This window comes from Vanacampus margaritifer, chromosome 4 (assembly GCF_051991255.1).
Source record: "Vanacampus margaritifer isolate UIUO_Vmar chromosome 4, RoL_Vmar_1.0, whole genome shotgun sequence".
NCBI classification, from domain to species: domain Eukaryota; kingdom Metazoa; phylum Chordata; class Actinopteri; order Syngnathiformes; family Syngnathidae; genus Vanacampus; species Vanacampus margaritifer.
Window position 1 is genome coordinate 19,124,727 of NC_135435.1, and position 27,770 is coordinate 19,152,496.

At 38.1% G+C, this 27,770-nt stretch overlaps 2 protein-coding genes and 1 long non-coding RNA gene across 5 annotated transcripts; 1 reads left to right on the plus strand and 2 right to left on the minus strand.

Annotated features, from left to right (window-relative positions):
• Positions 1-5,819: 5,819 nt before the first annotated feature.
• On the minus strand, positions 5,820-12,469 carry ppm1g (protein phosphatase, Mg2+/Mn2+ dependent, 1G). Of its 3 annotated transcripts, none has more exons than XM_077564320.1 (14): positions 12,312-12,469; positions 11,888-12,024; positions 11,596-11,665; positions 11,306-11,391; positions 10,546-10,675; positions 10,324-10,435; positions 9,516-9,721; positions 9,234-9,421; positions 9,049-9,180; positions 8,189-8,291; positions 7,881-8,012; positions 7,674-7,803; positions 7,494-7,593; positions 5,820-7,028 (listed from the first exon to the last, which is right to left on the minus strand). In XM_077564320.1, exons 2-14 carry the CDS (start codon positions 11,996-11,998, stop codon positions 6,795-6,797), a joined length of 1,734 nt encoding a protein of 577 aa, XP_077420446.1. In that variant the 5' UTR covers positions 11,999-12,024; positions 12,312-12,469; the 3' UTR covers positions 5,820-6,794. The 3 variants fall into 3 exon arrangements, with proteins under 3 accessions (XP_077420446.1, XP_077420444.1, XP_077420445.1); XM_077564318.1 differs by having other exon boundaries at positions 9,234-9,424; XM_077564319.1 differs by having other exon boundaries at positions 9,234-9,424; positions 12,275-12,399.
• A 1,248-nt stretch (positions 12,470-13,717) lies between these two features.
• Positions 13,718-14,892, plus strand: mis12 (MIS12 kinetochore complex component). Its single transcript, XM_077564738.1, has 2 exons — positions 13,718-14,137; positions 14,478-14,892. Exons 1-2 carry the CDS (start codon positions 13,748-13,750, stop codon positions 14,727-14,729), a joined length of 642 nt encoding a protein of 213 aa, XP_077420864.1. The 5' UTR covers positions 13,718-13,747; the 3' UTR covers positions 14,730-14,892.
• A 903-nt stretch (positions 14,893-15,795) lies between these two features.
• On the minus strand, positions 15,796-26,595 carry LOC144051005 (uncharacterized). Its single transcript, XR_013293980.1, has 4 exons — positions 26,454-26,595; positions 25,254-25,329; positions 18,616-21,829; positions 15,796-17,390 (listed from the first exon to the last, which is right to left on the minus strand). It is a non-coding gene; the product is annotated as an uncharacterized LOC144051005 (long non-coding RNA).
• Between the last annotated feature and the right edge of the window lie 1,175 nt (positions 26,596-27,770).

The window sequence follows — 27,770 nt, forward strand, 5'->3', positions numbered from 1 at the left end:
AAATTCTTTTGAACTATTTCTATTAGTTTTTTACTTTTCCACTTTTGTTAATAAGAGTATGAAAACCTAAAAAAAAAATGTTATTGAACATTTAGAACAGATATAAAATGTGTGATTAATTGTGAGTTAATTATTGAAGTCATGTGATTAATTACAATAAAAAAAATAATCACCTGACGCGATTTAAAAAAAAGAAAAGATTATTAAATATTAGGGGCTCAGGCGATTAATTAATTAAAGTAATCGCATGACTTCACTAGTTAACTCACGATTCATTTGAACTATTTATATTAGTTTTCCACTTTTGTTAATAAGTGTATGAAAACCTTAAAAAAATATATCGAACAATTAGGAAAGATATAAAATTTGTGATTAATCGTGAGTTAATTATTGAAGTCACATGATTAATTACAATAAACAAAATTAATCACTGGACGTGATTTAAAAAAAAAAGAAAAGATTATTAAATATTAGGGGCTCCAGGCGATTAATTTTTTTAATTGTAAGTAATCACATGACTTCACTAGTTAACTCACGATTCATTTGAACTATTTCTATTAGTTTTCCACTTTTCCACTTTTGTTAATAAGAGTAGGAAAACCTAAAAAAAAAAATCTTGAACATTTAGAACAGATATAAAATATGTGATTAATTGTGAGGTAATTATTAAAGTCATGTGAATAATGACAATTAAAAATGTAATCGCATTACGCGCTAAAAAAAGAAAGAAAAGATTATTTAAAATTAGGGGCGCCAGACGAATAAAATTTATAATTGTAATTAATCGCATGACTTCACTAGTTAACTCATGATTAATCACAAATTTTATATCTGTTCTAAATGTACAATAATAAAAAAATTCCACACTCTTGTTAGCAAAAGTGGAAAAAATATGTGAAACCAATAGAAATAGTTCAAATGAATTTTTGACGTCTATAGCCGTCAATGGCAATAAATAAACTAATGGCGCATACTGTGCAAGATTAAACCAAAAATGTTCTACTGTGATTTATTGTGACAAAGAAAGCAAGAGAGAGTAGACAACAAAAAAAGTGAAGTGATGTAATCTTGTAGCAGTACATCAAACAACTGCTTGTTTTGTCTGAGTGAGTGAAAGGCAAGTGTGTGTTTAAAACGCACACACAACTTTGCCCCCCCCCCAAGTCTACACCTTCCATACAAAACGGAAAAATATATTGCTCATTGTTTTTGTGTCACTTTTACAAATGTAAAGTCATCTGATTCTGTTGCATTTAACATTTAGGGCCTTATTTTGGCACCCAGAGCAAGTTAACTGTGTGCATGGGTGGAATTTTTTATTTCTTCTGATATTTTGCTTGACTAAAATGCAAATAGTATAGGGCATTTCACACCGTTGTGGGATGGACTCCAGCCAATATGGCCTCTCATTCCTATTACAATCAGGGCGGTTGATGCATAATTGACTGGCTGGGGTCCGTGCATGCAATGAGATCGGTGCGCGGGAAAATCTAATGAATTAATTTCTACAATGATTTGGAGGCATTGCACCACACTGTTGTCATATTTATGAATAAAGTATGTTGACATCCTCCACACATCCACAGAGCGCCAAATCTGTCTGCCCATACCTCAATCAAATCCACCAAAAATCACGTCAAACCACCTACGCCACCATTTAGACCTACTTTTTGTGAGTCTTAGAATGGACTAAAATGTGAGATGTATTATCGGCCGGAACGTCCAGAAAAAAATTCTAAACATGATAAACTGCACCGGTTTTTATGCCAAGCGCTACAAAAATAGGGTTGGGTGACTTTTCGATAAATTACACATTTTTCTTGTATTACGGTTCATTCTTGTAAAATTAAATTTCATGCTCATGATATAAAAACTTAACAAAATAATGCTTTAAATTTTTCAAAAAAAAAATAAAAAATACATTTTCATTATGAATTCAGAGAGAGTTTTTTTTATGCTATTATTATAAAATCTAAACGATGTCATAAAATGCTGTCATTTTTCTTATCATACTACAATTTTATCTCCAAATGTTAGGGCTTTTTACCACCATTTTTTCTTTCACACATGAGCCCTAATTCTCTTATATTTTGGAATTGGCACTGTAAGAATTTATTTCATAAACCAGTGTTGTTGCCCAGACATATAGTAAACAATTGTGCCTGTTTCCGGCATTGGGTTTATTTACACTTAGCAAAGAGGACAAACTTCTTGAGCTGGCTTAATATGTTGCTTGTCCATACATAAGAATGAGAGGAAGTGACACGATGACAACGGACAAAGGCATCACTCAGGACGGACGGACAACACCAGAGGACACAAGTACGTGTTGAAAACCGGAGGAAGAAGAGAGGAAGTAGAGAGGAAAAAAAGGAAAAAGGTCATTTTCCTGTTTTACATCAGTGGATTAGACACACACACACAAGCATACAGAGGGGGATGTGTCTGGGGCTGACATGTTGCGACATCCTGCCCGCAACAGCTGACATTGGCATGTTTGTGTGCGTGCGTGCGCAGAAGTGCAATGCTGTGTTTTTATAGCACGTTTCGTAGTAAAAGAGCATCACAAAGCGCTTTGCAGAACTGCTATATTGGCTTTTTCTCGTGTATGTATATTGTAATCATTTAATTAATAATTTATATTATATTTTGTGTGTGTGTGTGTATATATATATATATATATATAATTTTATATATTATTTATTATTAATTATTTAATCACTTTATCAACATCACTTTAACAATCCACTTTTAAAATGTGTGTCTCGCGTGCCTATTATACTGTATTATAACATAGCAGGAGTGCAGTTTGGTGTGGTTTTGAAAAACACACAGTATGGTAAGTCATCTATTTTCATTCACAGTTGGTATTTTGACTGCAGGTCTTCGACTGCTGGAATGTGCGTGTGTGTGTGTGTGTGTACTTGTACATACTACATTGTGAGGACCAAAATATGTCTTTAACCAACAGATTGAGGACATTTTGGTGAAGTGAGGACATTTTGGCCGGTCCTCACAACTCAAGACCTCTTTTTGAGGGTTAAGACTTGGTTTTAGAGTTTAGGTTTGAATTGGGTTATGGTTGAGGTTAGGGTAAGGATTTGGGGTAGGCAATCATTTTTTATGGTTGGGGTTCGGTGAAGGGGCTAGGAAATGCATTATGTCTATGGATGTCCTCACAATTATATAAGTACAAGTGTGTGTGCCAAGGTGTGTGCAATGTGAGGGCAACGAGGCCGGCAGAGTTTGACGAACGAGAGCCGGTGACCCAAAAATATTTTTGGAATCTTGATGAATGTTCCCACTGTCTAACTACAACCTGCTATTGTGGTCTCTCTAGCACGTTATATTGGACTGTACCACACACAGATATGTACAATTGTAGGTCCGGTTGGACTTTTAACTCATTCACTGCCATTGACGGCTATAGACGTAAAAAATTTATTTTAACAATTTCTATTAGTTTAACATATTTTTTTTCCACTTTTGTTAACAAGAGTGTAAAAACCCAGATTTTTTAGTGTACACTTAGAACAGATATAAAATGTGTGATCAATCGTGAGTTAACTAGTGAATTAATGCGATTAATTACAATTAAAATATGTAATCGCCTGCCTGGCGCCCCTAATTTTTAATAATCTTTCCTTTTTTTTAAATTGCGTCAGGCGATTGAATTTTTTTTGTTGTAATTAATCACATAACTTCAATAATTAACTCACGATTAATCTGTTCTAAATGTTTATTTATTTTAGGTTTTCATACTCTTATTGACAAAAGTGGAAAAAGTGTAAAACTAATAGAAATAGTTCAAATTAATTTTTGACGTCTATAGCCGTCAATGGCAGTGAATGAGTTAATAGCCATCAGTCAAGTCTAGGAGCTTGTAGCCAGGATAACACAAACACCTGGACAAGGTGACCAGTGAGTTCCAATTAAAGTAGCCATTCGTAGAACCATTTTTAGAGTCTTTTGCACTAAAAATCAGATTGACTGCTTCATAGCATACTCAATATTTCACTTCCTAGTACATCTTCAACATTTTTGTGGTTTTCAAGATTCTTTCGGACCGCTTCAGAGTTTAAATTTACTTTGGACTGTGTGTATGATGGCAGCATGCTGTGCTAGTGGTTAGCACATCCGGCCTTCCTGCGTGGAGTTAGCACATCCATGACCACCAGTTAGAGTCTGCCCAAAAGTCAACTGTGAAAGGCTCCACTTTACCTGCGACACAAATGAGGATACATTGTACAGAAAATGAATGGATACTGACCAGCATGACACTCACACTACCCCTCAAGGTCTTTCCCACAATTTGGGAGTCCCTGGTATCAATGAACAAAGCCGATCCACCACTAAAATTTCTAATCTACGCTGTGAGGACAAAATACATCCTGTTTTAAGTCAACCGGAAGTGTGCGCATGCGTGTCCACGCTGACGTTTTTAGAGTCCAAGGACAGTACGTTTCCTCTCTCGCTTTCTATTGTTCCTGCAGTAGGAATGATCCGGGGCAGCAGCCAATAGGAAGACTGTGAGAGAAGCATGCTTCACACTTGGCAACGTATAGATTGAAGGAAAGGATACGCAAACTTTTGTCCTCATTCAATAACATTATGTGGCCCCCGTGACATGGTGTACTCACCCCTGATGTAATTTTGCTTTTCTCCCTCCCTCTTAAGCGCTTTGGAAGATCGTTCATCAGAAGTCACTTAAACATCTTTGCTGCCCTCTGCTGGGTTTATGCCTCACTCAGTTAGGATGACCCGGAAAGATCACACCACTGCGTACTGGTACTTGTATTATACAGTATTCTCCACAGTCTGGTATTTTAAAACCGGAGATCATTCGGACATTCATTTTCGATAGCATTTGCCTACTGGAGCCAACCCCAGTTGATTTCGCGTGAGAGGTCGCGTACTGCACACTCTGTCCTGATCGTCAGTCATTGCAAATTAGTCTTATCCATATTCTACATTTACTATATGTAATATATGTACTATGTAAATTTGTGTCGCAATCTAGATGATGAATTTTATGGAGGACCAAAACTGCCAAAATTAAAAATAGATTGACATTGTCATTGTCATTGATAAATAAATGAGTGAAAATAAAAAGGTATGTAGAAAATATAATTCAAGAATTAAATACAAAAAAAAAACATAAATGGCAATAAAATCAACGATATATACATTCATAAATAGAAAATAAAGGTCAAAATAAATAAAAAACAAGATTCAAAAAAATATAAATGCAAAAATAAATATATAAATAGAATAGAATATCAATAAATAAATAAAAACGCTCTGCTCTCACATTTATTTATTCCATGCTGCAGACGCTGGTTCAGGACAAAATGTTATTCAAATGAGGGGGCGGTCCTAAGCGTGTCGTGGATTGAACTCCACTGTTGCAAACTGCCTAAACTTTAGTGCAGGGCTGGATTGGCCATCTGGCATATAGACCTGACGGTGTGTCTGTAGCATGAAATAAATATGAGAGCAGAGCGTTTTTATTTATTGATATTCAATTCTACTATAAATCTTTATTTTGACATTTATTTTTTTTAATCTATTTTTTTTAATGTATAGTGTGTATATATATATATATATATATATATTTATTTCCATTTTTTTATTTTGTATTTAATTTTGGAATTATATTTTTATGTATCCGTTTTTATTTTCACTTTTAGTCATCTATTTACAGTATTCAGTTTTTATGTTGGCACTTTTGGTCCTCCATACAATTCATTTCAAGGTTTTGCTCAGTTTTACCAACATGTTATATTAACTAATTAATATACCTTAGTTGAGAAATGGACTTTTGCTTATTTACAAAAATTTATTTGAATGTACTTATATACTGGTGTCAAAACAGAATGCACCAAAAATGTTACACTGACTTACAATTACAAAGAAAATTTGATTTTTATCTTCACGTACAAGGATTGGGGGGTGGAAAACTATGTACATGAGGGCAAAACAAGCATGTGAGACCCTAACTTACTGTCACAATGAGTTCATGGTGGGGAAACAAAGTACCACCAAAACTTAAGTCTTGAATTCTAATTGTACCACTCAAAAAAAACTTGGCGCTTCATCTCCACAGATCACAAAAGATCTTAGAGACATCTAAAAAATATATAGATATTGAAAACAGTAATATAATGAATGTCTCTGGATGGACGTCAGGTTTTGGGAGACAAAAAAAATACTTTGCTTCATTTTAAACATTGAAGACGTAGGAATGACGAAAAAACAAAGGGAGCAGGGGCTGAGTAATGTTGACATAAATTGAAGAAACTTCTTCCGATGCAGCACTGAACTCAAAACACACACTTGGTCTCATCACTGCCTGTGACGGCAAACATGGCCTCTGCGCTCTGCTTCCAGACGGGCTTCAGATGTACAAATAGATACAAATCACAACTTTTATGGCACTTGGCAGAGGCGTCGACTGCTTCACAACACCCAAGGAGCATCGTGCGGGTGTTAGGAAAAGGTAAAGTTGTGAACCGAAACAGGAAGTAAGAAAACTCAAGTGTGCGGGGCGGTTTGGATAGAAGTAAGGAATTAACCAAAGCGGGAAAAGACGAGCTGCTCTAGGTGCCAGAGAATGGCGGGTGGGGTGGGGGGGTCCAATAAGAGCGAAGGACAGAAACAACCGGAAGGGATGAGTTTAAAGTGAGGATCCACCTAAAACAGAAACAATTCTGTTTTAGGGTCAAAGTGAGCATCGTGTGAGGCCAGAACTTTATTTCTGGTGACCAGCTGCTCTGTGCCCCAACAGTTCCTCTTTAACTTTGGTCGCTTTTGGGCTTTTTGCTGTCATTCCCGTTGTTCTCGAGCTTGCCTCCACCCTCCGCCGCCTTCACCTCTTCCTCCTCCTCTGGGTGCTTCCTCTTCTTCGTGTCGTCTGACAGGGTCTGAGCGAGGCAGGGGTGTGGTCGGAAGGTGACGATCATGCAGGTCATGTTGTCGCATCCTGTCCCGTCTCCAGATGTGTCTGGGGCCAAACAATGGTCCAAAAGCTGAGGAGGGAAACACGAATTACAATGGGCCTATTAAAAGTTATGTGGTGTGGTTGAATACACAACGTGTAATTCTTGTTTTATGTTTAGGTTGCCAGTATGCTTTGAGTAGGAGTGGCAATAAACAGCCTGAGGCAAGCAATTGGCTTTTCTTTAAAAAACAAAACACAAATTGTTCACTATCTGCCAAAGTTCTGCTTATGAAGTTCGCTGCCACCATCTAGTATTTGTAACTCATATTTGCCTGCAACAACAAAATTAAATCGCTTGAGTTACGGCTCACATCTCGAAAAACTTTTAAGTCTGGTCACTCGTGGGTCGAGGAACCACTATAGTCCAGTTTTACACCACTGTAAACGACACTCACACTAACAATTAAACTGTTCAATGAATACCTCTCTGACAGGTTCCACATTTATTGGTTGGAGTTTGTTTGGGTGTGCTTGTGCGATGTGTTTTCGTCACCTCCTCTACGATGGACGAAAGCGGTCTTGCGCCGCCGCTCTGGTCTGGCTTGATCCTCTTGCTGATGAAGTCGACCACCTCCTGACTGCTCAACACATTCCTGCACGTGCATAAGAGAAAAAGAGGCTCAGCGGCAGGCGAAAAGCAACGAGAGCATTTCAAAACTAAAGCTTCCCCCACCAGATGCCATCGCAGGCGATGACCATGAAGTCGTGGTCATCGTTGAGCGTCAGAACTTTCACGTCTGGCATGGCCGAAATCATCTGTTCTTCTGGGGGCAGAACCTTGTTCCTCTTGTAGAAATGATCACCTGAGATTGTGGAGGACAGAACATTAACAATATTTACTTCTTTTTTTTTTCAACATAATCTGCGGAGGTTGAAATACCAATAGCTCTTGAGAGGTTCAGCCCCCCGTTGACTCGTCCGTCCACGGTCACTTTGCCTCCAGCCTTTTTAATGCGAGACAGCTCCAGCTCATCTTCAGGTTTGTGGTCATAAGACATGTCCACAGCTTTCCCTGCAGCAAAACCAGTATTGGTCTTCAAATCAAATCTTGGACATCAAATTCAGGTAAAATCCAGGTCTTAACATGTCAGTTTAAACACCAGAAGAGCCTGTTTAATAACAGAAAAGCTAATATTTGTGGCCTCAAGTTACCTTAAATAAATACCAATCAAAATATGTGACCATTACCTCGCTCGGAGACCACGCAGCGGGAGTCTCCAGCATTGGCCACAATCAGCTGCTTGCCTCGGATCAGGGCCACAACGGCAGTGGTGCCGCTGTCTGAGCCAGGCTGTAATCCACACCACCCCCCCCAAAAAAACACAAGAACTTAATTAACACATTAAAAGGCGCTTACTGAACTATAAGGACATTCAAAATTTTAAGCGTTTTATTTATTGCTTGTTACTTTTTCAAGCCCATAAGAATTATGTTACTTAAATTAAATTTGTGTTTACTTCTATTTACAAATTGTGGAATGTACTTCCATGTCAGCTAGGATCTGCCTCTTCAGTAAATATTTTTTTTTTAAAGGCAATAACCATTTGTCTAGGCAGGCATTCCCGTAGGACTTGTTTGTTTTTATTTTTGTATTGTATTGATTTGTATTATCTTCGTGATTGTATTGTAAAGCACTTTCGGTTCTCTCTGTTAGATGTGTTTTATAAATAAAACACACTTATGTTGTTTACCATGAGAGAATCTAAATGTAAACAAATCTGAGGTTGACAGGCATTGATCCTCAAACGAATTACAGTCAATCTTAAAGTAATAATATAATTGTATTTCGTTTCCATTGTGCATCATATTTTGTTGATGCTTGGTGTGGTCTATTTATACTCAACAAAAATATGAATGCAAAACTTTTGTTGACATAACACTGTGCCACTTATGAGATGAACTCAAAGATCTAAAACTTCATTCATTTTTGTTGAGTTTAGAAACACTAATTAAAACAACGTAGATACATCGCAATTAGACAGACAGAAAAGACAAAAGGTGTCAAACAGTTAAAAAAAAAAAATCAAATCTTTCCTCCAGATACACACCTCCTCCTTGCCGTCCATCCCAGGTAGACTAATTTCCTCCTCATCTTCATCCTCAGAGTCTTCCTCGCCCTCTTCAGTATCCTCCTCTTCCACCTCACTGCTGTCCGCCTCCTCCCCTTCTTCACTGCCATCCTGAACGAGAACAACTTCAGCATGTGCTTAACATGTGGACTTTGCTTACTCACCTCTTCATCACTACCCTCCTCCTCCTCTTCCCCCTCCGCTTCAGACTCCTCACTGTCATCGAAGAATCTGGACTTGGAATCGCCTTCAGTTTTGGAGGATGAAGAACATGAGGGGCCTGCGTCTACCTCAGCCTTGGCGGCCTTTTCTTCTCCATTGGAGCCTCCTGAGCCGCCGCAGTCTGCTGCTGCTGCTGGCGAGGTGAAACGAGCATGTAAGTCATCAAGACTGAAACTGCATTTAAATGAGACCCAAAGCGACGATCGGGATTCAGGCCATCCTACTCGATCCGCAGCCTTCATCGCCAGTCGTTCTGCGGCACGCCCGCATCTTGGAGCCGCATTCCGTTCCATCGCTATCCTTCTCTGTTCCGTTGCTCTCCTCCTCCACCTCTCCATTTAGAGCCTCCTCCTTCTTTGGTCCTTCCTCACCTTCCCCCTTGTGTCCAGGGGCATCCGAAGACTGGCCAGATGCCTTCTTAGCAGTTGCACTGGAAAGAAAAGAGTACGAGGAAATTGGTGAAAATTAAATTTATTTATTTTTTTTTTTTTAATCGGCAATTAGATAAATGTGGGTATCTTGATGGACAAAAAAAAAAGATGAAAATAAAATAAATATATAAAATAAAATGTTAAATGCGTCGGTAAAGGCATTGAGAAAGAACAGCCAGCTGATGCCATTTCTGTGTGTGAAAAATGAAAGAAACAATGTGGAACTCATTGAAAATGTGCAACAATTAAGTAGCTTGTTACGTTTATGCAATTACATCCTTTTTGTGTTTTTTGGTCAGTGTGCAAATGTTATTTCACATTACATTGACAATGAGAGCAAGCTATTGTCAACACTTGGGAGGTAAAATTAATCTTGTACTGTAAATAAAGCTTTTATGATGGCAAGAGAAATCACCCTGATGGGGATTATTTCCATGTACATTATTTCCTAGCGTAGGAAAATGATGTGAGTGCGTTCAACATTAGTGGTTGTCTATTGTCCTCTACATATATCAAACATGTAGTTTAACTTCTGGAAGGAATACTGATTGGTTCAAAGGTAATAAATTTAATATTGTGAAGACAAAGACATTGATCTTACCTGCTAGCAGTGGCTTGCTTGTTAGCGTTCTTATTCTGTCCATACCGCACAAGCAGCTCCTCAATAGTCATAGTGGCCTCCTCGTGGAGTAAAGCCGCCTCCTCATTGTCCACTGGACAGAGAGCAGAAGGGACAGCAGAGAGGGAAATGTTATCATTAGCAGCACTACACACCAATAATCAGGGACCTGAAGATTACCACCGCCATTGAGGGCGCACTCACCATCATCCTCGTCTGCCACATTTTTTGTGGGCAGCTCCTTGATAGGACGCCCAGCGATCTGCACCAGCTCCTTGATGACATCCTCTGTGGTGATTTTGCAGTCGATGGCCAAGAAAGCATCCTCCAGTGCCTGGAAAGAAAATACACACATACAAACAAATTCTGTGACTTTGTTTACAGTTTCTAAAACATTCGGGACAACACGTTTACATGCTTGAGCAGACAAGAGTTACTCCCATATACATGGTCATTGTGCTGAATTAAAATACCCCTTTCAAAAGCGCACTGACCTCTTTACGCAAACAGATGGAATTTCCGCTTTTAACTTTCTACGTTCAATAAGTTATTATATTTGTGTCACCCACTAGACTAAATAAAGTTGTCTGATTCCTCCTCACTCCTAAAGTATGGTTCTTTGCTTTGTCATCATGTTTGTTTACCTCTGCTTGATTATTTCCAGTGGGTTGATGTTATTGTGTGTGGGTGTGTAGATACACTCTGGCATTTTCATGGTAGAGACAAAAATGTGAGAACGTGCAAAGAAATCAATGTATTCGTTCCTGTACTAGAAATGACTAAGATTCACGAATAAGAGCATATTTGGGTTTCAGTGAAAGTTTACATACCTTTTCTATAGCCTTTCAAAACCACAATATTGCCAATATTCGGGTTTTAGACTGCATATAAACGAACTCTGAGTTATCTCAAGCAAAGAGCCCCCCACTTAAAATATGTACTATCATAAAAATAAACACCCAACCTTCTGTAATTTGCCGTCTTTGTAGGTATTCTGCTCCTTAATGATATCAGGAAGGTACTTTGAACAGTATAGAGCCACCTCTTCTCCTAAAAGGGAAGAGCAGGTAATACAATCTCAGGAATTGTGATAAAAGAAGCAAGACAAGAAAAGAACTGTCGAATACAAGGGACATAACCCTATGTGATTATGATTCATTGTGGTGTGTGACTGCATTGAATCATTTACTTTGGTGTTTGCAACATTAGATTGTGTTTAAAGTGTAAATGAACAGCGTGTTGAACAACACTTACCTCCATGTCCATCATACACAGAAAACATGGCGGTCTCCACGTCAAACTCTGGGATACAATTGTGAGCATCCTGTTCCACACACACAAAATTACAACCAGATTACAATACTGGAAAGTATTGGATAACGACAAGAATTTGCAATGTAATCGTAATCCAAAAAAGTCACCATGGTTGTTTAAAATTTACAGTCGAAATTCCAACAATCTATATTTTTCTGTATCCGAAAAGTTGGGGTTTAAGCCGCTATTGACAACGTGGTTGCTTTTAATTCCATTTTCGCAAGAGACTCACCTCCATGGAAACCCGCCAGCCCTGCATAGCGGAGAAGCCGTAGCTCATGGTGCTGTTGCCGCCATCTGAGGAGGTCTTGGTCGTGCTCGGTTGCGACAGATAAGCCCCCATGGTTGCCGGTTTCTCTGGCTTCACACCTGGAAAGAGGGCGGCACGCAATTATTTTTTTCATTTAGCTTCACAGGTCCGACTCGGTGCAGTCAATATTGCCCTTTTTACGGTTGCTAGCTAGCTAGCGTTAGCAACACAACAACAAAAAGTGGATGCTCGTCGGCTAGCTAACATCACTATGCTAACAAGAGCCGGCTAAACTTCTACAGCGCTATCTTTGCCCCCCGTCATACAAGCAGCTACGCACTAAGCACGGAAGAGCTAATGATGACATACAATCGCATATGTTATTCTGGCAACGGGATGATCTTACACGTGGATTCAGGAGAGGGAGATTCACATAGGAAAGACTACACGTGTGGAAGCGAAAAGCCGCTAGAAAGAGCCAAGCCGAGAAAAGGAGCACGGAAGGTGTACAAAGTGACACCGCGCATGTCCCTTTTTCCCCCCACAGAAAACAGGGGGCGTGTCTGACGGTTACATCATGCGTGGCGAGTATAACGCTTGCCGCTAGGAGGCAGCGTAACCTTGTCAGGGAAGCCCTTTTTTTTCTCTTGACAGAGGAAAAAATACTGTCCAATCACATTTATAAAAAAACAAAACAAAAAACTCTCTACATTGTTTTATAGCCTGGACAATTATCCTATGTTAGGCCTACTTTTTAAATATTTTTTTTCTTTTAACTGTTCTAATTATGACATTTATTACATGACTGGTTTTGCTGTTTGTGTGGGGTCTGTGCCGGCGTCTTGTCTGCAAATTAAGTTCATATAGTGGATAAATAAAGTGAATTTGATTTAATCGAAACCCTATACAGGTGAAAATATTGGAGTCAACAAGTTTTTTTCAACATCAGTTCAACATCAGCATAAGTGTCCAGTCTATCATGTCTTTTGTTTTGTTTAGCTCTTTTGTGCTTACTTGGTACGATGCTTTAAAAAGCAATTCTCCTTTAGCAATGTTATAGCAATAGATCATCATTACATATGGAAAAATGCAATGGTAACATTTCAGTGTATATGACAAGCGTATATAAGTGTGTGTATGAGAAAAATTGGGGGTATTTCATCAAGTCAGAATATTGTAATCAATAAATGGTAAAATGAATTTGACTTGTCCTTGTCTTTCCAATCTGAAATGAACACGTGGAAGGCAACCAGAGAAACCTAATGTAAAACACCAATAATTAAAAAAAGAGAAATAAATTTAAAAAAAAATCTCACACCACACCTTTGTATTAATGCTAATGTTCTGCCAACAGAGGACATTTTTTAAACACTTAACAACAAGCTCAAATACAGTTAAAATTATTCAAACAACATTTTAAATTCAAGCCAACGTTTGCGTATTTAACACTTTTCATCTTCCCATAAAATGTGCTTGCACTGAGAGTGGCCATTTTCCTTTATGGTGTCATCAAGCATAGCGGCGCCCCACCTCTTCACATTTAGTATACAGTACAGTAATTGAAATGCCCTGCAAAATTGCTTGTGTAGAACACAAAAGGAGTTCATTCAGTGTTATTCGGTGTGTGGGATATATTCAAGTAGATGACAAATTTACTATGGTCACGGTGTGCTGGTACTTGGAGAGATTGTGGCACTTTACAGTAGCACGTTCCTCTTCCAGTTACTATGCCATTCATCGTCGCTTGGTGGCAGGAGAGCGCAATATAGTTGTGGACCTAACTGCCAACTTTACCTAGAAGAAGAAACGAGTTTTAAGCGGCGGGAAAAAGTAAAAACAAAGATGGACGTCAAAGATGTGTGTGAGGAGGCTGACACCCTCTCCGCGTCGTCTTTAGAATTATACGAGTCGCAGTTTTTTGGCTTCACGCCGCAGACGTTTATGTTTCGTCTCTCCAGCGCCTTCCTGGATAATCTGCGCGACTTTTTAAACGTCGTGGAGGAAGTATGCGTGCGAAAACTGAGTAAGGGTGAGTCGGACGCGACGACCGAGGAGCACCTCCGCGTCCAGGCCAAAGAGTGTAGCTGCAAACTACAAGCTTTTGTGGGAGAGCGCTTCAAGCAGCTCTCGGAGCTGATGGAGGCGCTGCTAGTCAGCCGTTGTTTCTCCATTCCTCCCAACGTCTTGTTGAAAGAGGATCAATGTCACAAAAATCATCCTCCGGACACACAGGTGAGCCATAACTGGTCAAAGAGACTCCGGAGTAGATGTCTGTTCTTTTATAATTATTTTTATTTTTAGTTAGCCCGTGACGTCACTCACAGCCAAGTTGGGGGGGTTGACCATCCTCTTGAACCGCAAACAAAAACTGATAATTTGATTGAAATCTTTATTTTTTATGAAAACTTTTTTTTTAATAGCACTGTATCACATAACATCAAAAAAACAAAAGAGAATATAAGAACGTAATCAGATTTTTATAAAACACAGCTGTATATCATAATGGATATATTAATTCATTGAAAGCATAATAACGTGCCGTTATAAACCAATACACTTTCTCCACATCTAGAAGATGCTCAGACTGGAGTCGGAGTTGACGGAGCTCCGCAGGGCGTATGAGGCCGACGTGTATGCTAGACAAGCGCTGCAGGCCGAACTTGAGGAGCAAGAGGAGGTCCAGAAGCAGCTGGATGATCTCCTGGCAAGGCTCAAAAAGGAGAATTGTGGCTATCAGGAAAATTTCCAACCAGTGGTGGCGTCTGTAAAGAAACTGCAGCAAATCATTGTGGAGGTTTGCAACAAGGCACAGAATCCTCACTGAACTTAATGTATACTTTAATTTGATTAATACATCAAGACTCTTGCACACCTTTAAGTGAACTGATGGAAATTTGAGAGTTTCATCTTTGCCTCGTGTTTGTACATTTTAAATGACAAATTATTGTCTTCTCAACGTATTCAATAAAAATACCCTGTGATCACCAGCAGAGGGCGCGTATAGTCAACCAGTCACATTCACACCTAGGACAAATGTTACACTCATAATTTTATTTATCTTAGCTGAACTAACCAATTTATTTGAATTGGGAGGGGGAAAAGTGTCTATAAAGTAAATTCTTGGTATACCAGATTAAATAGAGCAGGACATGCTAAACCCATTCCTGAACTAAATAATATATATGTTTATCTCCAGGCCAATTTAATCGCAACACTTGTTCAATGCCAAGCATTGTCTAACAGTAAATAGAGATGTAAACTAGGGCTGTTAAAAAAAATCGATTCAGCAATATATCGCAAGATTACAGCGCGCAATTCTTGAATAGATTGGATATGCGGCCAAATCGATTTTCAAGCATACATTTTTTATGGAAATATTCAACAAAACGTCATTATTCACACATTTAAGCATGGAAGACTGTTATATTAATAGAACATTAAGCATAAATATTTAATTTCAGTGCTGTTCAAACATGAAACAGACTGCAACCTGTTTGTTAAATGCAGTGGCTCGGTTATAAGCCTGAATTTTCAGATAAATAAATTTTCATACAAATCTTACAGTGTACATGTATAAGTTTACTGATTAGTATTTTCAAAATTTGAGTTAAAAAAAATCGCGATTAATTTATAGATTCTCATCGGGATTAATCGAATCGTGACCTATGAATCGTGATACAAATCGAATTGCCAGGTAGTAGGCAATTCACACCTAATGTAAACCTTTTTTATGCTCTTTAGTGTGATTGTCATTTCACCATTCAATGTCCCACAGCAATACAGCGTCTGTACAAGACAAGCATAATTGTACTGCATATTGAGATGCCAAATGCATTACCTGAAGATTAAACACGTTCAGTTTTTCAAAGAGAAGCAATGTAGCAACCAGGAAGTGTGTATTTTTTTTATAGCCACAGTTAGAGCAGAACAATGTGTGCTTAACAGGTCACCAGGAAAAATAAAAATAAAAAAAAAAGGAAGAAAAAAAAATAGCTACAACATTCCTGGAAGTGTACAAAAAAGTTGGCTGTATTCAAACAAAGTAATCACATTTAAAGTCATATCAGTAGGAGAGTGAACAATGACCACTTCTCAAGTGCTTTTAATTAAGCCCAAATACATTTCTGATGATGTAGTTGGCTTTTCTTGCCATTTTATTTTGATTCCTAGCAGAAGCCATAAAGTTTCAAACTGTTCATAATTCCGTCCACCTGGACTAAGGCTCTAGTCCTAGCTGTAGAAAAACAGCCCCAAAGATATTGCGAAAGGCTACTAATTTGATACACACACTTCTAAAATAACAAATGTGCTCAAATTACTTTCAACGATGTTATTGTGTGTTATTAATAATGAGTAATATACATTTATGTGAAGACAAAAAATAGGAAACCCATCAATATCAATACATAAGACTTATTATATATAGCCGGCCCATTACATGTACAAAAACGAGTGGATGTCACTGCTTAATTCGTATTCCACAAACACAATATTATTCAGAATACCTGAACAGGTTAATGGCATTTTAACCATTCAAATGGGGAACGTTGATTTGAGATAGGAGTGTTTTGTTTTATGAGCATGGTCATGGAACTAATTAATTTTATATTTGAAGGCATGACTGTACTACTTTTAAAACATTCTAGTGCCATGTTGTTATTATTATTGTTTTATGGAACTGCTTAGAGTCCCAGTAGCAACATGTGTTCAAATGTCTTTATCTTTTATATAATAATAAATGAGCGAACACAGCTGTCTTCTGTTGCGTTTCTTGTGTGGGTATGAAGATCTCACAGCTGTATGCAGCTGTCTTCTGGCCAACGCCAGCTCGTGGACTGAGCAAATAAAGCGGCCCTGCCTGCAATGACGGCACAAAGAGGAACGTTTAGCTAACCGTTAGCTTCTCTAGTACGGAACACAACCAGTTGCTCCTCTGTCCTCTATGTCCAGCAACAGCGTGAGCTTCAGGTTGCTTCCTTATTGGCTAGTACTCTCACATTTACATTACGCAATCACTGAGTGCCTTGCTCAGCCGAATGTGGTCCTCCCACTCAAGAATTGGCAAGCGTACACATTCAGCATGTTTAACATTTTTGATTGCCACCTCTGGCCGTTTTCTGAGCAAACTTAGGAGGATCAATAATTCTCAATGCCCCACACACCACATTATAATCACTCAGGATGAACTTTCCGAGACATTGAAGAAATTGGCCTTTGCTGACTTTCATCACAAGGGAGGAAAAATGTTCAAATTTGGCCCAATTGTGTTTAGTGTTTATGAGTCCTAAAATGGATGTCAAACAGGAAGTTGGAGTCTGTGAAAACAAGAGGAGATTATGCTACATTCAAGGAAGATGGGAAGTCGGGCTTTTCTGACTTCACACCAGGAAGTGTGCACGGAAACGCCCCTTTGCAAAGTCTGAAAAAGAAAGCACCCCGACTTCACCAACCGGTTTTAATCTGACGTCACTTGACAATGGCGAACCTAGAGACAAAGACAGTGAATGGAAAAAAACAATTATACGATAATATATTATTTATAGGTATGTAAGTAACTTTACGTAATTCAACGTGATTTCCACAGACTGTTAACCAGAACAACAAACAATTTATATAATAATAATAATCAGCCATCTTTGTTGTTTACATTCACTTTGAACGTTTTGAGGATGAAACTGGGAGATTCCAATTGGGACATGTCTGACATCCCACCTTCCTTGAAGATGGGATTCGTGTTAAAAGGCAATGACAAGTTTGCTCTATATTATGTATTTTGGTTTTTACTAACATAGCTATGAGATTCATTTTTTTTTCAAAAAATTACAGTTTAACATATTTTATAGAAACTTTATTTGGACGTACGCCGCCATTTTTATTTATGTCACAACTCATTCAGTGCGTAGTGACGTAAAATGGCGGCTGGCTCTCTGCCGAGCAATGTGAAACGCCTGTAAAGAAAGCAAGGTAAGCCTCGTCGCGTTCCTAAAGAAACAACATGCGATCGGGAGAGTCACCCTCCCCCACGCCGTGTTCAGGAGTTTTGATCGTCCCTTTAGGAACGCTACGCGGGCTTACCTTGCTTTCTTTATACGCGTTTCACATTGCTCGAGTAGGCTATTGCTGTCTTGCATTGCTCGGCAGAGAGCCAGCCGCCATTCTACGTCACTATGCACTGAATACGTTGCGACGTAAATAAAAATGGCGGCGTACGTCCAAATAAAGTTTTTATTTTTTTATTTTTTCTGGAGAGCTCAAGTATTGTTCATTTGGTAATTTTACCGATTTGACATGTCATCATCATTGCTTTCTTTTTTTTATTTTATATATATATATATTTTTTTTTAATTAATTTTGATTTTGTATGTGGGTATCTGTATGTGCATGTGCGTGCGAGTGAGTGTGTATTCATTAGTTCACCTAAAACCTATTAAAAAAAAATCCCATACCGTTCACCTAAATTGAACACTTCAGAACCCAGCCAGAGCTGTGAGGTCGTCAGGAGACCCGAGGAAGGACCAAAGAAAGGAAAGTGAAATCCAGCAAATAAAGTTTCTATAAAATGTATTAAACTGGAAATTGTTTTTGAAAAATGAATCTCATATTGATGTTATTAACAACCAAACAAATAATATAGAGAAAACTTGTCATTACAGTCAGAGTTTCTTTTAAGTGTTGAGGGAAAATACATATAAAGAGCCATGAGGACAAACCGTTTACTCTTTCCTTGCAGAGCGACATCTACTGGTCTGGCATGCACATTTCCGTCATTCTTGTACATCTTGCCTTTGTCGACCGATCTGTAAGTGAAACTTTTTAAGAATGTAAAGAAATCTTTAAAACATCTTTTTGTGTAATCATACCCCTTCATCTGCTCTTTCCATTGGCAGACCTTCGTATCCCATTCAACATCTGTCTGCCCTGACAGTGTGCTGGTGAAGACTGTGGTGTGTACCTGTTTGAACATGCGTGCGCTCAAGAGTGCGTGTGAGTGTATGTGTGAGTGAAGACAGCATATGGACAGTGCCCTCCCTTCCTGTTAGGAGGGGAACAACCTGGCTGTCTGTGAACTGCCGCTTGACCCATGACCTCATAGGATCACACATTCACAAAGAAAAAGAGATGCACATATAAAGCTAGATACCGACACATGTACACTGCCAGCCAGCTGTCCACTCTCAGCCACTATCCGGGATCGAGACAGTGAGGAGTGAGAGTGACACCCAGCAAAGCAGACGCGATTGTTTTCTCAGGCTGCATGAATGAGTCTGGAATTCCCTGGGATTCTTTTAAACCCACGTGCCGCCCAGCAGGGAAAGCGACACGCACACAGCAGAGCTCGCTTCCTGTTTCGATCAGCTTTTCCAACTGCTTCTCCCTCAGGGTGGAGCGTGCCGCTTTAAAGCAACTGTGAGGGGCTCGTATCATTTCGATATCTTGAAGTGGTCCTCTAAAGTTCTTATGTTGATGGGTTTCTTCATCTTTGTGATGATACAAACATACAGTTCCAAACCAACCCCACATATACAATAATCTAGAATAATAATGCATATATTTGTGGAGACTGGGGTCAAGTTATATTAAAAAAATAATAATAATTTAAGTGTAGAATTTCACAAGTTACTTCATGCTAAAGATTAGACAGCTCTTAATATGAAAAGAAAAATGGACAAATGCAATTATGCCATCTAGTGGCAGAAGAAATGACCTCAACACAAATCAAAATCACACTCGTTTTAAATAGTACGGTATATCCTTTTAATTTTAACTTAATTTTATGAATTATGAAATTACTGTATCAATGACTCAAAGATGCAGCCATATTTATATTAGTTTAACATTTTCCCCCCACTTTTATGTTAAGAGTATGAAAACTTAACTTAAAAAATTTTTTTGTTGTACATTTTATTATTTAGAACGGATATAAAATTTGTGATTTATCACGAGTTAACTATTGAAGTCCTGCGATTAATTACGATTTTATTTAATTTTTTATAGATTTGCCCGGTAACACCTGGACGCCTTTCGGCTCACTCTTTCAAAGTCACACATATTCCTCCTCTAGGTTGAAAGGGATCCTCCACATACCTTTTGCCCCGAACAGTAATTAAAAGAGGAGTGCAAAAACAGAGTACGTTGAACATTGAGGGTGTGAAGGAGGCATTAAGGAGAGGATAGGTTAAAAGAAAAAAAGGAGGTGAAGAGGAGCAGAGCAACAGCTGGCAGGTGTCAGGAGGCACAAAGGACCATCTGTCCATCGAGTGCCATCTCCATATATACGCACGTTTGCACATAAAGACATACGCAAGCACACATTCACTATAACTTATTTTTTCCTGTGGCAGTAAAATGCAAGTTTAAGTTCCAGTCTGGAACAAACCTGTTCTCTATGGTAGCGTGTGTGTATGGCATGCAACTCTTGCCGTGAACTCCTAAAACTTCCTCAACTACGAACCGATACCGACACACACATTGTGTTGACCCCTGACATTTCACCTTAAGCCCGCTCCTTGGGGAGTTTGTATGATTGCGAGCGCTGCCTGGATGTCCTACATCCATGCAAGTAGCGTGGACAGTGTGGGGAGGGTTGGGGGGGGGGGGGGTATGGTGGGGTCAGCCAGAAGCCCTTTCAGAAGTTTTAATGGGGTTAAATGCTGTTCACATGACAATAAAGCAAGTCTGAGTTGAGCCATTGCACAGGAAAAACAAACTTTACAGCAATGCGTTCAAGAAACACTGTGTTGCCAAAAAGTACGTTTCCATTCACTTATTTATATATAAATAAATAAAAATTGAATTGCTCAAATAAACCTGGATAGAAACACAGAACCTAAAATCAGCTTTTCTACGCTTGGAGTGGGTGGATTTGTCAGCGTATCGATGAAAGGAAAACACAAAAAATGGCAGCAGATGATAAAGTAAGGTATGTTTTGTGGGGGCAGACAAGAAAATTGAAATATTTCTGTAATTAATTAAATAGTTAATTAATCTTTTGTTGACAGTCAGCTGAGTGTCTTGTCGTAGACACTTTCATATATATGACGTCTCCTCTTCTCAATACAATATTCGCAATATAATACCGAATGGAAATGGGCATAAGTTGCATGCTAGTTTTGCACATTTCAATAAATTTGCTTAAAAATGTTCAAAAGATTTGGATGGACACACCATCAACAAGACCTTTAAAAAGTAACTAAGTTACTTTACTGATTACTTCATTTTAAAAGTAACTAGCTTAAATTATAATTTACTTTAATAGTTACATTAAGCAGATACCGACAACCCTGTTTAACATAAAAATGACACCCGATTTTACCGCTTAATTGAAAGTGCATTTTTAACTGACATTTAAGAATAAAGTTTGTTTTTATTTTTTTTAAAAATAGTTAAACTTTTTGGATTACGACAATAAATTTGATTAAAAAAAAAATGACACTCTGGATTTCACTTAACCCCTTCAGACCCATAGATGGTCCCAGTGGACATGACATATTCACACATCTAAACCAATAAAACACATAATTTGGATGATGTCAACGTTTCTGATTCATGATTGGATGTTAACTAACCAATCACAATTGCAAGTTGATTTGCATGATGTTCATGTTAAAAATGTTGCATATAAGTTTGGTAAGTTTACAACACGTTACAACCATATTATCCTGGCGTCCACTATAACAACTTAAAAACAGGAGATAACCACACACACAAAAATTCCATGTTGTTCTTATGTCGGGAAAAAGTCAAAATCAGCACACACAAAATTCGGGTCTGAAGGGGCTACCATAAATGGGCTACTTGTTTTTAATTGAAAAAAAAAAAGAGGCCTTATTTCAAGGTATCGGTAGTGAGGATAAGAGTTTTGGAAAATGGATGGTACTCACCATGGCGTCGGCTGCCCTATTCTGGCTGCTTTCTGATCTGGAACTAGAAAATAGAAGAATAGAAAATTGCCATTAATTTCATGCAATCATAAGCAAAAATGCTACATTGTGATATGTAGGTCTTTCTTTAAAATGATCTGTCATTGTTTTTTTGGGAAGGGAATTTTATGTATAAAAAAATACTAGTGGTATCAGTGCTTGGTGTCGGCATTGGTGACTACTCGAGTTGAGTATTCGTACCGGTGGTATTGGTCTTAAAATAAGTGGTATCCAAAATGTTTAACAATAAAGTTGCAGTGCAATAGAGTAATTCATTACTTTTTGGGAGATAACCAAGCGGTGACCCCTTCGTGACAGTCACCTGCAACAATCTTTGAAGGCAGCCTGTACATAATATGCAGTACATTTTCTCCATTTCACAGCCTTTTTCACTGTCCCTCCCCCTCCCCCCTCGCCTTCCTTCCACATCCAGTAGACAGAGGGCGGATGTAGGCAAACACTTCCTGTCTCTGGGAATCCATTTCCTGTTCACTCGTACTACAACAGCACGCTGAGCATTCCTCGTGACGTCGGTGAGTGTCTCCATTCTTAATACAAGTATTAGTAAACATAATACTCATCTATAATTTTTTAATTTTTTAATTTTTTTGCCTCTGACGGAAAAATGCAGAAAATCTAGACAATATATTCAGTAAAATGTATAGTTTCTTAATTTGAGGCAACTTTGGGTAGATACAATCTACCAATTTAGTCAAATTACCGGTATTTGTAAATTTAATTGAAAGGTTACATTACAATAAAAGGACCCGTGGAAAACCAAAACTGACCTTGAATGAGAAAGAAGTAGAGAAAGAGCAAAATAAAAAGCAAACCTGTCAGGAAACAGGTTTACATATGTACACACACAGTAGTCTCGCTTCTAATCAGTGGTGTGTTATCAGGGAGGTATTTGTGCTTATTCAGACGGTTGGACACTAACCCACTGACACAGACTCACACACGAGACTGAAGACAGCATACCGAATGAACTTGAAACTTTTAAATAGTGTGGTTGTAATTTTGACTGTTGAGGAATTTTTTAATTTCAAATTCAAACATGTTATTCTAATACATACGTGCTAAATAATTATTAATCCCTAACATTATGGAGTAAGATCACTGTCAAAAAGGCTTATCCATAAAAACGAAGGCGTATCCGTGATAAACGTTTCATAGCCGTAACAGTAATGTTTCGTGTGTTTGCGTGTCAAAAACGTATGTGTGTGAATATTTTTCTTGTGAGTATGAATTTAAATTGTGCGTGTGTGGATTTTTTCCCCGGTTGTGAATACGCCTCCAATGCTGTGGATACGAATCCAGAACATGCAAATTACGATCACGTCACAGGCAGGTCAGGTCACAGGGGAAATTAGTCAAGCCACGTTTGTTCCACCTTCGAATATTCCAAGAAGTTTTTTTGGGTGTTTTTTTGTTTGTTTTGCATGCGCCAAAAAGATGAAAGATCAAAAAAATGGCCGACGCGCACAGTTTGGACGGGGCTTCTCACAGGTAACGTTAACAATGCCAGTATCCAATTTATTTTATAGAAATATTTTTTTATTTTAATGTTTTATTTTTTTAAATAATAAAATAAAATAAAAAGTGTAATCGCATTAAGCCATGTTAACAACATCAGTATCCAATTAATTTTATATAGTATAATTTTATTTTATTTTATTATTAATTTAATTAATTATAAATTAAATAAAATAAAATAAAAAGTGTCATCGCAGCAGGTATCGTTAACGTCAGTATCCAATTTATTTTTTATTTTATTATTATTATTATTTTTAAATACACATTTTTGCGATCTATCTTCTTGGCGCATGCAACAAAAAAAAAAAGAAATCAGGTGGAGGAATCGCAGCTCGACTAGTTTCCCCTGTGACTTGCCTGTGACGTCGTCGTATTTTGCATGTTCTGGATTCGTGTCCACAGCAGTGGAAGCGTATTCAAAACCGAGGAGTCGTATCGGCAAGAAAAAAATCCACACACACACAATTTTGATTTGTAATCACAAGAAAAAAATTCACACACACATTTTTGACATGTGAACACACGAAACATTACTATTACGGACACGAATCGTTTATCACGGATACGAAACTTTATCACGAATAAGCCTTCGTTTTTTACAGATACGCCTTTTTGACAGGGATCTTACTTACTCCATTAACAAGACCTTCCACAGTATCTGTTGTTGATTTCTTGACATTCATGTCTTGGTGTGGATCTCATTAGATTTTTAAGGTGTACCTAACTCATTCACTGCCATTGACGGCTATAGACGTCAAAAATTCATTGGAACTATTTCTATTAGTTTTCCACTTTTTCCACTTTTTTTAATAAGAGTATGAAAACCTAAAATTAAAAAAAAAACATTTAGAGCAGATATAAAATTTGTAATTAATCGTGAGTTAATTATTGAAGTTGTGTGATTAATTACAATTTATTCTGACGCGATTTAAAAAATTTTTTTAAAAAAATTTAAAAATTAGGGGCGCCAGGCGATTAAATTTTTTAATAGTAATTAATCACATGACTTCACTAGTTAACTCACGATTAATCCCAAATTTTATATCTGTTCTAAATGTGCAATACAAAAATGTTTTTACACTCTTGTTAACAAAAGTAGGGAAAAAATATGTTAAACTAATAAAAAATAGTTCAAATGAATTTTTGACATCTATAGCCATCAATGGCAGTGAATGAGTTAATATGGTGGCTGTTTAGTTCATATCAGTCATAAACTAAGTAGCAGCTCTGTGGACGAGTGAAGAGTTGTTCTCTCTGTGCTTGTGTGGGTTTACTCCGGATTCCTCACTTCCAGAAAACTTGCGTTTTTCAAACTCAAATTTGTCCTTAGATATGAGTGTGAATTGCTTTTTGTATATAGTAAGTTTCCTTTGATTGGCCAGCAACCAATCCACAGCATGCATTGCCTCTCGCTCAAAGTCAGCTGTGATTGGATGAATAATCTAAGTGGAATAGGCATTTTTGCGCTAATTCCTGTAATATCCAGAAAGTAATATTATTTCCTTCACTGTTTGCTCTTAGCATACCCCAGCATGCACGTCAAGTAGTTGAGAGTGGTCAAGCATGCCCTGTAATCATCCAACAGGAGTGTCTGTAGCAAGGCTGCTGGTGTGTTTGTTCATTGTTGGTGCAACCACCTCTCTCCCATCTGCTGCCACCCATTAGCATGGAAACAGGACCCGGAGCATTTTCACACATACACACACTGGCCATTAATCAAGGAGTCAGACCCTAAGTCCATTCCCACACATACACACCACACAGATGAAGACAAAGAGCGTACACACGGACGCAAGCATCTAATCACAGAAACATCCCAGTGCACACTTTACTCCATCATGACCACACCTCTTCTTTCAATAGAGCCGACCTGGCCAACCCAATTTACTTACTTAGTCTGGAACAACTGTTCCCTCGCGGCACTGTCGCAGCCAACACAAGGGGATTTGTTCTCATCAGCTGTTCAGCCTTTAAAAAAATAAAAATAAAATAAAATATTGTGTGAATGTGGTGTCTAGTTGGTTGCGTCTTCATGAATGGGCACATTTGGGAGAAATAAAAAATGCAGACGTATCATATATCATATCGCTGGCGTTGGACTGAAACCTCATAAGTCAGGCAAATTTCATATTTAAAAAAAATCTATACTTTTGGCCAGTCTACATGTGTGGTTGTCATTTTTACTAACTATGTATTGACCAATTTAAAGTGTTGAAAATGGCTTACTCTCTTGGATGATGCAATGAACAAATGTGCCGTTTTGGGGGTCTCCTGAAAAGTTACAATTTTGGAGGTACAAGGTTTTGGCCGGAGCCAGCGATATACAATATCACAAATATCACAATTTGAAATTTTGGTAGGCCCACAGATTTTAACAGGAATCATGGAAATTGACATGATTTACTTTTGTGGGCCACAGAATTAAGTGGCGAGCTGGATCTGGGCCCCGAACCTTGAATATGACACCTGTACAATACATGTTATTTACAGGATATATATATTATGTTTTACCTTACCATATTAATAATTTCATGTGTACTTCTGGATGAAAAAGCGAATCGTGTGGAAAATCTGTTGCAGAATTGCACAAGTACAGTCAAAGGGGCAATCATTTCTAACAGCCTCATAAATATCCACACTTTCTCGTTTTAGTACTCGCCACTTCACTCTCTGTGTGATGTTCTAATATATCAATAACTGCCAGGACAATAAACTTCTTTCTTGGCAATCGTGCAAAGTTGTTTGTGGTTCAATGACAAAAAATAATACAGTAAGGATATGCGTCGCCTCAAAACATTGTTGCCTGTTGTGCGTGTCTGCGTGTGTGTGCGTGTGAGTCTCCGACGGTATTTCTTCGTGATTGTCCATTCGGTCTCATTTGGCCACTCGCTCGGTGTGTGGCAGGCCTTAGAAGTCTGGGTCTTCATTATCAGACGTTCTCACAAAGTAAATATATTCCGTCTCGAACCCCATGGCCATAAATCGTGCCGGCACTTTTGTCACGGTTCGACCACTCCACTCAGTCATGACTCCGCCCACTCCACTGTGCTAGATTAGAGCCTTGAGGGTCCATTTTTAGATGTGACACTAACCTCCATTTAGACGTGGGGCTGTGGTCGGTGGTCAAAGTCCAAAGGTCAAAGTCACTGTGGACTCGCAAAAAAACATGTTTTGGCCATAACCGCCAATTTCATACACTGATTATGGCCGCATTTCACATTAATACCCAATAAGGTAAATGATGAGGCGATGGCATTGTATATCCTAGTTCAAGGGTCAATTTGACTGTGACATCATAATGTTGTGGACTTTAAGGATTTCTTTTCAACGCTTAACCCATATAAAAGTATTATTGCAGAATTCAAAGCGTCGCCGCCTACATTTTAGTCATGTTTAGTCATTATTCCAGTAACCTATCATTTTAACGGCACCATCTTTCTAAAACCCCTCGCATAATCATCATAAGAATACAAAACAGATTTTAAAAAAACGTGTGCAAGTATACACAGTGGCGCAACGGATCACAAAAGTCACGGTTTGGATCGGATCACCGATTTGAGTCACGGATTGGATTGTTTTTCGGATTAGAAAAAAAAACAATAAAAAAGATAAATAGTACTTTGTCTTCATTTATTTTGTAAAACGTTTTTTACCATTAAATAAAAAAAAGAATTCAAAATGTCTAGTATTGCCATTTAGTATTTAGGAACACAACTTTAAGTGCAATATGAGGCAGAAACATTCTTATTTTACACATAGTCCATGTGTAAAATAACAAGGTATTAGTGGCTTATTAATGTGTTCCTAAAATCTAAACGGCTTTGTTTGTTGTTGTTTTAATGGGCAAAAGGGTTTTACAAATATATGAAGAAAAAGTTCTATTTAAAAAAAATAATAATGAAAAGACCTCAAAGTGCAACTTAAGGCACTTTGCCTTCCTTTAAACATAGAGAATAAATTATAAAGTAGCCTTGGTCCAGAATATTGAAAAACAATTCAAAGTCAGATACCTGCTGTCAAACTAATTTACAGCTACAGTACCAGCCAGGCACCCGTTGGTAATGCTAACAGCTAGCTGCATGCTAGCCAGTAGCCACTTACGTCAGAAACTTCTGCCGTATCATACAATGACGGCGTAATTAATTCACAGTTTCTTAGTGTCCTAAATTAGCGATTGAATATGAATTTGGGGTAGCGTTGTGTTGATATTGGTCGCAACTTTACTGTCAATCAAAACTACGAAATCTAAACATCTAAAAGGGAAGTCAAGCCAGCCATCACACCACGACGTAGGCCAATTTCAAAGTAAAAGTGTACTAATGCTATTTGCATTGCCATTAATGTATTAGTTGGTACTTTATTTTAAAGTTTGACTTATTATGTTGAGTATGTTTCAGCTTCCTTGACAT

Excerpts from the sequence above, each read along its gene's own strand:
- ppm1g (XM_077564318.1), bottom strand. The coding sequence starts at position 11,998 with ATGGGGGCTTATCTGTCGCAACCGAGCACGACCAAGACCTCCTCAGAT. Across the intron at positions 11,666-11,887 it reads GCTGGCGGGTTTCCATGGAG|GATGCTCACAATTGTATCCC; the intron begins GTGAGTCTCTTG and ends TGTGTGGAACAG. Across the intron at positions 7,594-7,673 it reads ATCGCCTGCGATGGCATCTG|GAATGTGTTGAGCAGTCAGG; the intron begins GTGGGGGAAGCT and ends ATGCACGTGCAG.
- mis12 (XM_077564738.1), top strand. The coding sequence starts at position 13,748 with ATGGACGTCAAAGATGTGTGTGAGGAGGCTGACACCCTCTCCGCGTCG. Across the intron at positions 14,138-14,477 it reads ATCATCCTCCGGACACACAG|AAGATGCTCAGACTGGAGTC; the intron begins GTGAGCCATAAC and ends CTCCACATCTAG.